Source organism: Takifugu rubripes, chromosome 21 (assembly GCF_901000725.2).
Source record: "Takifugu rubripes chromosome 21, fTakRub1.2, whole genome shotgun sequence".
Classification (NCBI taxonomy): domain Eukaryota; kingdom Metazoa; phylum Chordata; class Actinopteri; order Tetraodontiformes; family Tetraodontidae; genus Takifugu; species Takifugu rubripes.
The window spans coordinates 14,191,874-14,206,761 of record NC_042305.1 but is presented as its reverse complement, the minus strand read 5'-3'; the positions used below and the strand labels follow the sequence as shown (position 1 = coordinate 14,206,761).

The 14,888-nt window shown below is 47.4% G+C and overlaps 1 protein-coding gene across 1 annotated transcript; it reads right to left on the bottom strand.

The window, feature by feature from the left end:
* Positions 1–717: 717 nt before the first annotated feature.
* On the bottom strand, positions 718–14,586 carry LOC101064356 (ADAM metallopeptidase with thrombospondin type 1 motif, 12). Its single transcript, XM_011615806.2, has 24 exons — positions 13,778–14,586; positions 13,294–13,655; positions 10,143–10,317; positions 9,814–10,022; positions 9,659–9,742; positions 9,280–9,404; positions 9,044–9,193; positions 8,695–8,838; positions 8,145–8,289; positions 7,981–8,073; positions 7,320–7,465; positions 7,057–7,226; positions 6,664–6,797; positions 6,401–6,521; positions 5,379–5,623; positions 5,164–5,305; positions 4,951–5,077; positions 4,636–4,846; positions 3,475–4,563; positions 2,907–3,059; positions 2,607–2,783; positions 2,300–2,446; positions 2,076–2,229; positions 718–2,002 (listed from the first exon to the last, which is right to left on the bottom strand). Exons 1-24 carry the CDS (start codon positions 13,893–13,895, stop codon positions 1,887–1,889), a joined length of 4,737 nt encoding a protein of 1,578 aa, XP_011614108.2. The 5' UTR covers positions 13,896–14,586; the 3' UTR covers positions 718–1,886.
* Between the last annotated feature and the right edge of the window lie 302 nt (positions 14,587–14,888).

Sequence of the window (14,888 nt, the reverse complement as noted above, 5' to 3'; positions counted from 1 at the left end):
TTAAATATATAGAATTTTAAAACAATCTGATTTGGACATAAAAAGAGCTGATTTCACATTGGTGGACGTGAAACTGAAGCTCCATATAAAACATTTACAATGTCACTTTTGAAAAACACACTTATTTAAATTCAGTGCACAAAGTTGCTTTTATAAGTTGTGGGGGACTCCAAGTTGTGTAACGCCAGAACAGAGTTCTTTTGTTTTCTTTGATATTTTCAAGCATTTCCTCAATCATTTCTTCCCACTGTGCAACAATAAGCGCATTACCACAACAGACTGCAAGGTTAGGTAATAAAACTGGATGGTGTCTGCTTTGTCCAAACACAACACACACACTCAGACACACACATTTCCAGCTTTTAGGACACGGTGCACCACATTGGCACAGTATTGTGTTACACCTTTACATTAGTGCTGACTAACTCTTGGTTTCTGGCCTGATTGATAGCGAATGGTTACTCAGAGCCGGTCTGTTTCCACCTCAGTCGTGTTATCTGACAGGCAGAGAGGAGCATGGGAAATCGCGGCAGCGGAACCTAATCCTTGAAAGGAATCGGAGTGCCACTGCTTGGGCTGTTACACATGCAGCAGGAGTTAGCACTCGACGACCTCGTTAGCACCAGAGGTCACCATACTGAGGGGAGCAGGGGGTTCTGGAAGGCAAAGGGATTCCTTTGAACTTCCCACTGTAAATATACGCATCATACCAACACATTAGACACACGTTGACTTTTATTTCATGTCTACAATGTCGGTTTTCACAAACACCTGATTTAGACACATTTACGGATGGAGATGCAAAGCACGAATCAGTCGTGGTCGTGTAGCGTGAGCACAAAGTTGTACGACATCGAACAAAAACAGCGGCCATCTTTGGAGGGACCTGAGAGGGATGACCTGCAACGCCTCTTTGTCATTGGTCAGTTACAGAGGAGGAGCACCAAAGGTTCCACTGCAGAACTGTGCGGGTTCTGCTGCTGATTTAACTATTATTGACAACCAGGATGAATGGAACAGGAACATGCACCTAAAATAATGTAAACACAGTGTAGCTCTGACAGGAGGCACAAAGAGATTATATTTACTATTAACAATTCATTAATGAGGTAACAAATCTGTTTGTACATTCTAGTTTTATGAGTTCACTTATAGAGATACACTCTGGACTTGATCAAATTATGTACCGCTTATATACGCCGACTCACAAGGACATACAGGCCGCCGTCTCAGAATGATGACATCATTTGCAATATTGACCCCCGCCCACAAGCTGTCGGTCGAATATCTGATTATTAGCTGTCGGTATGTAGAAATATTGTATTTTTGTTATCACCTGTGGCGGTTTTGACGTCACATTCAGGAAGCCCTCATGTCGTCTATCGGCGACTTAAAGCACTTAAAACTGTTTGTCTGAATACCTAATGTTACAGTATATTATATATTGGCTCGAGATTTTGTAGATTTTACATGCTTAACTTGACTATTTTATTACTTTCATATTAAAACACTTTTGAATTTAAGTCCATTGCACAGGCTGAATTACATTCAGTCGTGGGGGGTCCTGCATGCTGTACTTATGCATCACAAAATAGCATGCAGATAATTTTAATGACATTTTAGAATTACAATCCTTTTCATCTTTTAGGTTTTAAGTACTGTGAAATCACCACTGGTTTGTGTTTTATATTTTTATATATCTTAAATAATTTTTGCAAATTATCGCTGAGAACGGCCTAAGCTGGTTAAAAAAAAAAGATAATTGAGAAAAAGCCCAACATTACAGCGTGTGAATCTTTGCTTTGGACGTGTTCTGTGGTTGTGGTACTGCGAGAGGACCCAGTGTTGCTGCAGCTCCGTTCATGCGCAGGTGCGTGTGAGTCCAGCTACAACCCACAGGTGAAGCAACACTGTTTCTGGACCGACCTGAGAGAGCAGCGACCCAACAGCTTTAACTTGTCGCAGAAGCGAGAGGACATGGTGTTTTTCCTACAAACGGGACCTGCGTGAGGAGGAAGGTGGCTCAGAAACGGATCCAAGCAGTTTAAAAAGCACTGCAGGTACGCTGCATTCACCTGTCTTCCCCTTGCAGTCCTCGGTGTTGCACTTTCTCAGTGTTTCTGGTTTGGAAATCTTCTCACAGAGGCTGTTTGGCATTACAGCAGATTCCTGCACGCTGACACACCTGACTTCCCGCTGCTGGTGACCGCCGCCACAGCTCACAGAGCACTACAAAATCACACACAGGGAGATAAGTGTTGCCAACACCTCTGAGTAATCTCACCCGCGGGTGACCAACCTCCTCCCAGTCCTCGGCCTGCCACTGGGTGCAGGGCTTCAGGCTGCAGGCCTCCGTGCTGTTTGGCCTCAGGGTGGTGTTGCAGCGATAAGGTGCTGGACAGTACACCAGCCGCTCCCGCATGCCTTCGCCACAACTGCCAGAGCACTGAGGATGACAGCAGGAATCATGAGAGCTGCCTGCTTTTTGCAGCTTAAACCCATAAGTGAGGTGAGTCTCATGCGACTCATGTTTGTGTGCAGTTACAGTGGCCTTTGCTTAAAAGTATTACAAAAAAGAAGTGTTTTAATTTATATAATGCTCCTACTGGACCCCATGGTGATATACTCCAGGTCACACAGGGCTTTTGTGGGCATGTCAGTGAGCTGGCAGGCCTGCTGGACACATTTTGACAGTGAAACGGTCTGAGAGGGCGTTGACTCTGAGAATCGACACACTGGACATCACGTTGTCTCCTTCCTACCACCCCACAGCCGTCAGGACACTGTCAGGGACACGATAAAACTGGCTTAGAAGCACACGAGAAGACACTCACAAAGGGGGAAAAGAAACCATCACCCCCCTGGAAACAGAACCAATAATTAATATTAATTAAGATAACAATCACCTTGCTCCAGCTGCCACTTTTCCAGAGGGCACACGGCTGCAGGTTACACGTGCGCGCAGGTTCGGGCCTCTTAATGTTGGCGCAGTCCTCGTTGTTATGGGAGCTGCACGCCACCGTCCTCCATATCGCTCCAATCCCACATGTTGTCGAACACTGTGGACCGAATGAGGGTGTGCTCTCAAAAAATCAGTTTGTCGGTTTTTTAACTACCTCGGTGACAAACAGTTAGAAATAAATGGACAAATTGCAAAAACATGTCGCTTTAGGTTCGTTTTATTGATTTAACATTGACTATTTTGGTAGTTCTCTCTAACACGGTCACCTCCATCCAGGCCGAACAACTACAGCCGTTAATGGAGGCGACAGAATGTGATCAGCTTTCAAGGCGCTTAATTTCATGGCAGTCACGGCATCACAGAGACGAGAGGAACGCAACCTTAAAAGGTTATGGGGTGGCCCTGAAAATGGGCAGCAGTAATTTTAAGTATGTGCTCAAAGGACCTAAACGTGAACAGTCCGCAGGCTGGTGCTTTTGAAGATAACGTGGTCATAAATTTTATGCACCCACCTCACTCCAGTTTCCTGCAACCCAGAAAATGTCCACGCTGACATGCATCGGGTTGGTCTGGTCAGTGGCGGGGCTGCCCGGTGGGATGTCTGGCTCCTGGCTTTGGCTCTTGAGGCGACTGGAAGTGGACTTTTTAGGGTGAGGGGTCGAGCTGTTTTTCTTGTGTGTGACAGCAGGTTTTTTTACTTTAATAATCTTCTTGGTGGAACGTGGTGACCCTGCAGTGGTGAAGGGTCTCCTTGCAGTTGTAGACGGAGGTTGTGTGGCGTGTAAGACGGAGGTGGTGGCGAGGGGAAGCCCGCGTGTCCACTGGCTGTATGGGTCGTTGGGACGGGTGGTGACAGGGTAGTGGTGAGTGGTCTCTGTCCATGTTTTGGCAGTGCTGTGTGAGGAGGTGGAGGTCGTGGGTGGTTTGGACGCGAACATGGTAGTTGAACCTGTCTGTAGAGTGCGCACGATAGATCCAGATGATGTTGGTGGGGTTGATTGAAGAGGAATTCTGAATGGCGCAGACGTGGTAACATCCAGGTCGATAATCCCCTCCTCCTCCGTCATCCTGTCTTCAACAACATAATCATATCCTGGGGTGTACCCGGCCATATTTGGCGTGCTTCCGTCCTCTTCTTCCTCCCTCTCGTCTCTGCTGTCGTCGGCTTTGGACGGGAAACCTTTTACCCCCTTGTCATTTTTCCTTGAATGAATGCCGAACGCGTCGTCTATGTCTGCGATTTCGGACATCGTGGTTTTAGAGACCGGAAAGATCGTGGTATCGGGGTAAGATGCAGCCGTACTTTCTTCGGCTGTGGTCTTCATCACTGTGACAGAAGTTGTGGGAGTTGCTGATGTTGCGGCACTCCTGGGATCCCAGGTGGATTGAGGGGGTTGCCGAGTGGGCTGGTTCCTGGGCGGATAGATGCTACGGTATTTAGGAAGCGGTCCCGGCCGTCGCTGAAGCCCTGAGTTCGGGCAGCTTAGTAAAGCGCACAGTGACCTGGATCGGGGTTTAGTCGATGGATCGCAGGTTTTCTTGGGCGCTACGGCACACGTCACTGTACGGGAGCGAACGCCTCCTCCGCACGTGACTGGACACTGCATCCAAGTAGGATAAGAAAAGTAAAACTTGCTGTGAAACAACAACACAGAAAAGTGAGGAGAAAATACCTGTCCCCAGACACCAACAGCCCAGTCCTGCCCACAGGCAACATCTCTGTTGCACGGCACTAAGGGTTTGGGTTTGAGGAGATGTTTGCACTCCACCGGGTGGAGGACCCGTTCCTCCCCTAACACGGTGCGGACGCACAGCACAGTTCGCTTTCGGGTCCCATCAGATCCACAGGTGGCCGAACACTGCTGCCAACCACCGACCCACCACCTGACGAGGAGAGTATGAGAAGAGATGACAGGAACTGCTGTGTTGAAACCCCGAGAGCCATGGTAGCAGGAGACTATTCCCAAAACATTTTTAGGGGTTCAAACCTTGCAGGACAGTCCATAGTCTTGCATTTCCGGTGTCTGTCGTCTGGACGGCTCTCCGGGTCACACATAGACTCATCCACAACGCCCACGTCCATCTCAAAACATCGTACCGGCTGCAGCTGCTCTCCTGAATGAGTTCAGAGCATCCACAATGTGACTAAGCAGTCACTGTAACATGGACATTTAATGTTTCTAGTTAACTGCAGCACCAACCTAATCCACAGGAGGTGCTGCAGTCGGTCCATGCCCCATGTCTCCACCTGTAAATGGGCTGCATGACCTCATTTCCTGTCACTTTGGTTTTCCTGACGCTGAATTCATACTTTAGACCAGGGTTTGTCTCCTGAAACAGCAACTGGAAAACCACACAGGACAATAAAGAATGTTGAAAAGAAAACAATAGAATAGAAGTAAGGAAAGACACCTACCTGCAGCATGACTGGCTGTTTGATGGGTCCTGGAGCTGTCAGGTTCTCCATGTTCCCGCTGCGCTCATAGTAGAACGTCGTCCCGCCAGCCACATATTCTCCATTCCACTGGATGATGTAGTTGCCATTGAGGAAATACTCCTCTGATGACTCGCTCTTCAGAGCCAGGAAGTTACCTGCCTCCTCCACTTCCTTCACCACGATGTCCCGCGCTCCAACAGGTATCACGCCCACGTCGGTGTACCCTGAGAGAGGGGAGGGAGGGGGGAGAGGGGGGAGTCAGAGTCACGGAGAGGGAACGGATGGCCCACCATGGCTGCTGCCACATGCGAACTAAAGTTTCTCTCTGATCTTTATTAGTGGGTGGGTTGAATCTGTGGGGCTAGTTGGTGTGTGTGTGTGTGTGTGTGTGTGTGTGTGTGTGTGTGTGTGAGCGTGGGGGGCTATGCCCTGACTGTTTTTTATTGTGTTTGGATGAAGGGTTGGCTGGGGGAGGACAAAAGTGGTTATGAGTAGGTCTGTAGAGTTTAATGATGTTTGTGGGGAGGTGAGTGTGTGTTTGTATAAAGGGTGGGGGGGTTGCCCTCCATTTATGCCTTTTGAAGTCTGTCACATCTGGGCTGTTATCTGGAGAGGATGATGTGTGGGGCAGAGACGCGCACAGTGAAGGAAAGGGGGGGTTCTAGAGATTGGCTCTCTAATAATTTTGTATCTTTATATGAATGAGTACATACACACATTACACCAGCAAAGAACATCAGAGCAAACAGCTGCAGAGTGGACAAGAAGGCTGCCGTGACAAGAAAGAATCAGAATGATGTCACGCTAATGGACCGTCACTAAATGACTTTATTAGCAGACATAAAAGTTGAATTCTGGGTTTTTTTTCCCCCACGTTTGGAGGGGCATCAAGGCTTTGCCTCATTAACCGGTTGTCTGTTTCCTCCGTCTTTTCGTGCATTTTTTGTGAAATACCACTACCATTGAGTCTATCCCAGCTGCCCTCTCAGTCCTGGACTCACCCAAGCCTTCTTCTTCATCAAATGACTTGTAGACCATCTCACAGCTTTTGCCGTCACCCAAACACACACCACAACGGTCCTCCACTGCATTTGAGTCAATGCCATAGTCACAGCCAACATCCTAAAGACAAAATACACAGAGACATTATAGAACCACAGGATTTTTTTTTTTGTTCTTGTTAATTTAGTTACACTTGATATCCTACTCTGCCATAACACGCCGCCCCTCCCTCTCTTTTTTGTCTCTTACCCAGCCACACTACCTTGCACACTCCATTAACACAGATGCTCCTCGAATTGTTGTTTACGAAACAAGGCGTTCCATCTGACACAGCGTCCAGCATCTTCTCAGAAAAATACTCAGTGGACGGTCGACAGTGCAACTCGCAAGGGTGTACTGCAGAGTCAACATTGGTAGAGAAAAGAGGAGTTTACTTTTTGTGAAAATTCAAAAGCATTTCTATTGCATAATTTTGATTTTTGAGAATAAAATTAACAGGAAAAACTAACTAACTAGCATAATAATGGAGATTAACGTTAACATTATACGATCCTTTCAAGGTAACAGAGATTTATACAGATTTCCAGGGTGGCTACCGCCCTCTGTTGGTCATTGTGTGTAACTGCACCCATAGATTTTATTTTAGAATACTTGCGTGGATTTGATACAGGAATCCACTGGTACAGTTCATTGTTATAAGGCACAGTGTCGAACTCGCTGCACTGCATCTCTCGGAATGTTGGCTTATTCTTCTGACAGGGTTTTGTGTTGCACGTCCTGTAACGCTTCCGTTCCCCAGTGCAGTACTTGCCTCCAAACTCCGGTCTGTGAGAATCAAGAACAAAGAGCTTTCAGTGAGTACGGGAGAAGACACAGTTCCAATTTTCTTTGTGATGTGGTGCCAGTTAAGCGACTCACTTGGGGTTGTTACATTCTCGCTCTGCTGACTGTACTCCAGTTCCACAGGTCCTGGAGCAGTGGGACCAGGTGGTCCACTGTCCCCAGCCTCCATTCACTGTCTCTGGGAGTTTACCCACAATCACGCATTCCCCTGAGATACACCACTGAGGAAGAAAGCCAATTATGTTTTGCAATGTCTAAAATCATTTTTGTTCCTTTTTCAGTACAGATCTTGATGATGGAGTGGCTCGCCTGACAGGATATAATTTTATTTTAATGCTTCCCTCCCCTACATTCCTGTTTAAGCCAAGTGTGTGTTTCTTGTGCACCCATATATTTACGTAACCTCCAGACCAGGTTTTTTTAATGGTTACTGTTGCAAAGTTGCACAGCTGCCTCATCATACCTGTGAGCTAAAGTCACGTCCAAAAGCATGTTTTATTTACATGGTAATACCCTGTTAACTCCAATTAACACCCACATCATAATTAATGGCCCCCATTTGATGCACTGACAAATCCATAAATGCATTTCACCCATTTGAATTTAATTTGAATTAAGTGCTGATAAACGGTGACTCGGCTAAAGTCATGGTGCTTTAGTGAGGAGTATGTAATGTTGCCACCCACAGGTTAATGAAATCCAAAACTAACAAGACAAAACAAAAATCTGCACCCACCTTCTCCGGTCCACAGCGGGTGCCATCTATCGGCGAGTCCAGTTTGGAGCGACAGGAGCCGTTTACCGAACACCAAAGGATTTGGCAAACATTCTGAAGCAATGTTCAAACACGTTCACATAAAGTCTACTTTCGTCCGACCTTCAAGAGGAAACATTACTCACATCAACCTCGTTACAGAACGTGGCATTGGGGCCATACTGGAGCTGGCACTGGTGGTGTGTGGTGTAGCGCACTCCCAGGCGAGCCAGGGGTGTGGTGAGGTCCCTCTTGGAAGGACGATCATCCAGACAGAAACCCCAACCGCGACTTGGAAACACAGATGTGACTTTATTCACATTTATGTTATATATGTGCAGTTCGATGACGGTAAAAGATCAGGAATTGAGCTCAGTGCTGCTTAAAGGCAACTCTTCATAAACATGAATCTCTAGAAGCTTTAGAGGAACTAGAATCCTCCTGGACATTTTTCATACTAAAATAATGTGCTGAAGCAAACAGGGTGTGACTAGCCACCCTCTTATTTTCCTTAAGGCTTCTCCTTTGTGATTGTGGATCTTTTGCCTTCAGAATGTGCATGTTTAGCATATTCAGACTTCTTTGTTGCCATTCCAAAAACTCTGAACTCCACAGTAATTGCATTTGGTTTTTAATTTTCCTTCCACCGCTCAAATCCGCAACCTTTACACATGTTTTATGAAAATCCAGTCTTACTCCAGGAAACGAGTGATGTACTCCTTGGAGCAGGAAGACCACGTGAGGGGGGAGCTGTCGTACATGAGCTGCCTGGACATGATGAACGGGTGCCTCCCCTCCAGCTCGCAGTCGTTGCCCTGCCCGTCGTGATGAATCCCAAAGCTGTGGTCACACCACAGCTTATTACAACTTCACAAACAAATGTTTTACAAACATACACTGCTGAGCAAATCTGTCTGCCAGACACCCCGATGGATTTTTCTCACCCTTTAAAAGCCATTTAATAATTGGATCCGATGTTTTCGTTATCTAGCGGGCATCATATTGCATCAATCACACACGCTGGTGCATGCACGCGCTCACAGACCTGTGGCCCATCTCATGAGCAACGGTGAACGCGACAGGCAGGCCCGAATCCTCATTGATGTTGCAGCTGCGGTGAGGTTGACACATCCCGGACAGATGGGACAGACCCAGAGTCTCGCAGGGCTGGTTCATCCCAGCACAGATGTCTTTCCTGGGGAATCACAGTCGCGTTAGGTATCCACATCGTATCCGTGTCCTATCACACGTTGGAAGGGCAGATGTGGGCGTGCCACTGGCCTGGTAATCAAAACAGCCACGTCGTGGTGAGCTGGGTGCGTGTCACTCTGGGGGTTGAGGTTTTTTTGCCAAGCGCAGAAACTGGACAGAGTCGTGTCTGCATGGTGAGCGATCTTCAACCCTTTCTGCAACACAGAGCCGAATTAGGAGTTCAGTATCACGCAGCTTTCTGTCATGGGAATTTTGTCAGCCGTCGTCTCCCAGGTTGTTGAGATCGTTCATAAACCACTTTAGCAGCCTTTTGAGTTTGTTCCTGCAAACATCATCTTCCTATTAAGGTTCGTCTCAGGTAATCAGAGGCTGGAACTGCGGCCAAGGGCAGCTGAATCTCCATGTTTCCTTTTGAACCCAGTCGCTTCTTATTTCAGGTTAGTGTTACCTCTTCACCGTGCAGTAAAATGAGTCGAACTAAGATGACATGGATAGCATTCCCGATGCTGGCGTCATGGAAGATTCCAGCCACCTGTCCAAACACAATTCCCTGTTAGTGCTTTAAGACACCTAAGAGCGGGCGGAAAGTCCCTCAGGCCTCACCATGTTCATGATGGTGAAGATGTAGGACTCCACATTATCGCTGCCGTGGTAGTCGATGAGCTTGGAGTCGGCCACCACCATGGACTCCACCCATCGCTCTTTGCTGACGGAGCGCTGGGAGCGCGGCCGAGCCTGGCCTCCGTCCCTCTGCTGCTCCCTCTCCCACTCCTCCCTCTCCCTCTCCACATGTACAGAGTCAATGGGAGCATCTACAGGATGGATTATTGGAGACATTATCAGCAGTTTGTCCTCACTTGACACCTAAAAATACTCGTATGAGCACGCTTAGCCAAACATCTGCAGCGTCACACACATTCACACACACATACCTTGAACTCCACAAGGGCCGGGAGTTGCTCCGGGATCGACATTCCGCTTTTTTCTGTGAGTTTCTGTGACCCTTGGATAGACAACATGTGGCTCTGGAGCATCCGTAGCATCATGAGGGGAACTCTGGATAGGTTCAATAAAATACTGTCCCTCCGGCAGGGAGAAGAAGCCCCTCTGAGGGAAACGAAAATGAGAGAAACGAAGCAGATTTCATCACTTTCTAATCGCTCTACTCATCTTTAGCTTGGATGTGAATGAATATGCTATGAGCAGAGCAACAAATCATAGAAAACTGTAAATCCAATGCTTTAAAGTTTGACTGTGGAAAAGGTCACGCGTTAATTCAACCATTATTGGGCCGACAGATCTGAAAATGACGCTTTCTGCTTCCCTGGAGCACATTCTCTGTCTGCAGACTTTTTTAAAACCTAAGAATGCCATGCGTGTTCTTACTGGTGCGGACTATTAACCTGCCGATTGGTGGAGTCTGCTGACGTACACAGATAAGTACATAGAAACACACCCCAACATACAAACAGGCATGAAAACATACGTGAACAAACACGAATCACTCCAAAAAATGAAGGCGGCTTCTGTCATCTTTTCCTTCTGCTGTAAGCACATTTCTGTGTTCCACATCTGTGTGTATTTGTGTGTGCATGTGTGTACAAGCAAGCCCAGACTTTTCTGGGATGAACTCCTCCCTCTCCCCTTAAAACAACTTGCAGGCAACAGAATGAGGGTGATTCAGATTTCTTTCTTCAGCCGGACAAATGAAGTTTTCTTTTGCCTGCTGGAGAACGAGCTGACGCTCTATACGTCCATAAGATCGGTCTGAAGAGTTGGTTCTTGAGGAGGAGCCAAAGGCAGATGTCAAGCATTCAGGCCAGTTGTGGCTCCTCTTCCCCGCCGTTCGCCGCAGCGCCACGCTGCTCGCTTTTCTGGGTCACTCCATCAAGTTTTACGTGTTTTTTCGGGACACGTGTTTCAGTCGAGCTCTGACTGAGTGTATCACATTTCTCCTCATGGGGAGTTCAGATGGTGCAAAGATGCAGGGGAGAGCTCCCTTTGGAAAGACTACATCATGTTACACCACCTGTTATACTGAACATTATAAAATCAGACAATTACAGACTGGGACTGAGACGCTCTGGCTTGTTCTTCCATGTGAAACCAACAGTTTAGCGTGCAAAAGAACCCCCTCGGACCAGATTTCCCAGAGCGTGGCCCACAGCCAGGGGTCACTGAGCTAAGGTGGACTCATCTACAAAACATGCATGTTGATATGGCTTCAGCCAGTTAAGGAAGTGCTGCAGGCTGCTGCAGGATCGACAGTTTACCAGATTATGTGAGACTAAACACAACTTTCTGCAGTACATACTGAAGATTAATGTGATTCCTTTGGCTTTTTTCAACATCCCGCGCAGGATTTCCAAGGAGATGTGCTTATACAACAACCAACTGAGATTATCCTGCCAAATTTGTGACCTAAATCCTTAATTCCCTTCCACCTGAAGCAGCCTCGGGGAGGGGTTCACTTTCCTCTTGTCTACCTCTGCCACCTCCTCTCTGTTGATTGCCTGCCCTGACCTGGAGGAAGTGTGTTTGGGTGTGAGGTGCCGGAGCCATAGGAGGTTACCAAAACACAGGTCTATGTTCTTAATACATCAGCCATGTGGAACTGCTTTATTTCCGTTCCCTGCTTCTGTGCAACAGAGCCTGGAAAAAAAGGTCTGTGCTGTTATGCTCTCTGTGGCGTCAGCAGTGATTAGTGGGACATGCGGTCTGGTGGGGGCATGCTGTGGGAGTCGCTGCCTTAATGGGTTATCACAAGTCTCTAACAAGCAAACATGCATCACTCAGTTGTTGCTGACAATCAGAGCTTAGAGGTAATTCTGCCTGTGAGATGTTTTCTTACTTTAGAGGTCGCGCACCTTTCCATTCTTCATCTGCTCGGTGCAAAGAAACGTGCATATAAGTGAGGAAAAACTGCTATAATGGGTCTGAACTTGCACGCTCTTGCTCTTTTTTTCTCGCCTCAAGGAGCTTTGGGGAAAGTGAGAACGTTTTAACCCTAATGAAACGAGTTTTCTTTTCCACAAGAAAAAGAGAGAAACCAAACTTGTGCTCCCTGTGAGTTTGATGTGTCCAGAAAGCTGAAGTTCTGCAGTAAAATCAGTTTCACAGCCACATGTGAGGTTCAGCATTGGGGGACAATGAGCTGTAAATGTACATCAGGCTCTACTTCCGTGCACGTGCAAACTGAGAAATGAACGTGTTCTCTCTGTTTTATGAAAAAAACAATGTCCTGCCTGCTATTTCAGGATTTGCATGGTTGTTCCCAGAATAAATTCCTCCACCTATAACCCTCAAATTGTTTCCACAGTGGCCATAATTCTCCTCCTCTTTGTAATGTTTAGCAGCCGATGCTTGAATAAAACTGGATTACAGATTTGAGTAATGAAGATGCTGCTCGTTTCTGTTTGTCTGCTGAGGGGGAGTGACCTGCAGGCGGCATGGCAGGCTTTTCCTAGCTGAGTGGTCTCTCTGTGGAGTTAGACCCCCTTAAACCCTCCTCACATGTGGTAGAGGGATTCACAGGCTCCAAAGCCTGCAAAAAAACAAAACAACAAGCGGGGGTGGGAGGCAAGACCCTGCAGGTGGGGCATGCCTGCGGGGGCACAATCAAACGCCGAAGCATTCTTCGGGAGTAAGACTGACACATCCCATCATTTCAGAGCTGAGATGTAGCGGGCTCTTTCAAAACACCGGTGAGAAAAAGAAAGACCGAATAATGATAGAAATAAACCTTTACCTATCACGAATGTGCACTTAAAACGCTCTAACCAAAGATGCTGGATGCTGAGGGGCACAGGCAGAGATACGAGCATGAATGGATGAAAAGGAAAAACCTCAGAAGACATCCGTCATTCTTAAAATGAACACACGCACTCTCAGATAAGCCGCACTGGACCTAAAATACTAGTTTTCATCTGCGGTGTATTAAAACAAATTCCTCCTGTCAAAGGAAATCCACTCTCATAAATATGACCCCCACTCCTGCACGGGAGAGAGGATTCCAGGTGATGAATGAAAGGGAAGGAAACCCAGTTTCTGCTTTTTTAAGGTGTACGATTCCTGTCCTCTTACCAGCCCTCGACAAGTGCTGACCGCAGCGGTCCCTCGCCCATCTGAGCCTTCCACTGTGCCGAGGAGATGGCAGGAATTCCCTTCAGAGAGTGGGTGCTCGGTCCGGTTGGAGCCGCCGTTTCTCCTCTCGAGGACGTAGCCACTTGAAACCAGGTGATGGTTTACTGTCAGATTGAACGTTAAAGAGCGACCCTTGTAGTTGACCTTGTAGTAAACCAGTTCCTCCAAACCAGAGGGCTGCAGATCACGCCTGAAACGCCCACCCTTGAAGCGGTGAGACACAGAGTGGGAGATGAAGCTTCCATCAGCGGTGGTTTTCACTGGGTGGACAATGGACAGGTCTGACCCTGGCTGGAAGTGACCTGCAGGATGGAACCGCAAACTACGGATGTGATGCAGGCACGTTGATCCAGATGAGTGCAGAAACAAACCAACCATGCAGAGAGCAGCGTGGCTGCTGGTGTAACTTCTCAAAAACACTGACCTTTCTCTGCAAACAGGGAGATGAGGCGGCCTGGAGCAGACAGCTCTTCGTGGCCGGCCGCCAGAAGAAAAACAAAGTGGAGCAGGAGGGAAAGCGGACACTGCTGCGAACATGGCATATTTCAGTTTGGCAGACTCGCAGCAAAGCGGAAGAGTTGTGGGCAGCGGGGCTCGATCCGGCGCCGCACGGTGTCATCGCATGTCTAACCTGCAGAGAGCTGCCCTCACCAGGGGAAACGCGGAGCCAGGAGGACCCGGAGACGCATAGTCACGGTTTATAAGAGCGAGAAAACTGCAGCTCTGTAAAGGAAAGAGGGGAGGAGAGTTTTTTCAGCCGGTGTCTACTTTCCCTGCGAGGAGGAGCGGAGCCGGATCGCGATTGCTTTGAAGAAAGCAGAAGTCCTGTGTCGAGACTTGCTTTCAGGTCGCAATAAGGGCTAATTGCCTGGATCGTTTAACATAAATAGTGCTAAAATAATTGCACATTTTTGTGCAGTGTATTAACCGATGAATATAAGAAGTTTTCTGAGACATACACGGGCTTCCGGTCTGGCAACGTGAATGAGATTACCGGAATATTTAACCGACTATATCAGCTTGATTAGACTAAACAGACCCAGTCAGCAGTGTGAACAGACTCACGACCCTTAAACACACACAAATGTCTGAACTCATGCAAAGGTCCATTGAGTGAACTCTCCTCACATCCCCTTTCACCTACATAATACTCATACACAATAGGTTCCGATTTGTGAAAGACATTCTATTCTTTTCCATCTGGGCAGGCAGCAGTGACTGCAGTTTAACAAAAAGTCTGCGATCAAAGAGTTAAAAACCCTGCAGCACTTCAGGGGTACGTGTCACGACCCCCACAGAGGAACGCCAGACAGCCTCAAGAAGAACACTCCTTCCTTGGCTTCTTTTCTGTCTGACACATTTGTAAACTATAAAGAGAATATAGTCACCATGACCTAATCTCGAATACTGTCGAATCTACCGGTAATGGGTCGTATTTTAGTCGGTCAATTGTGTGGCGTAATCTCTGACCTCAGTCCCCTACATTAAATATAGATAGATAAAAGGGACTCGACCACTTCAGCAAACACATTCCT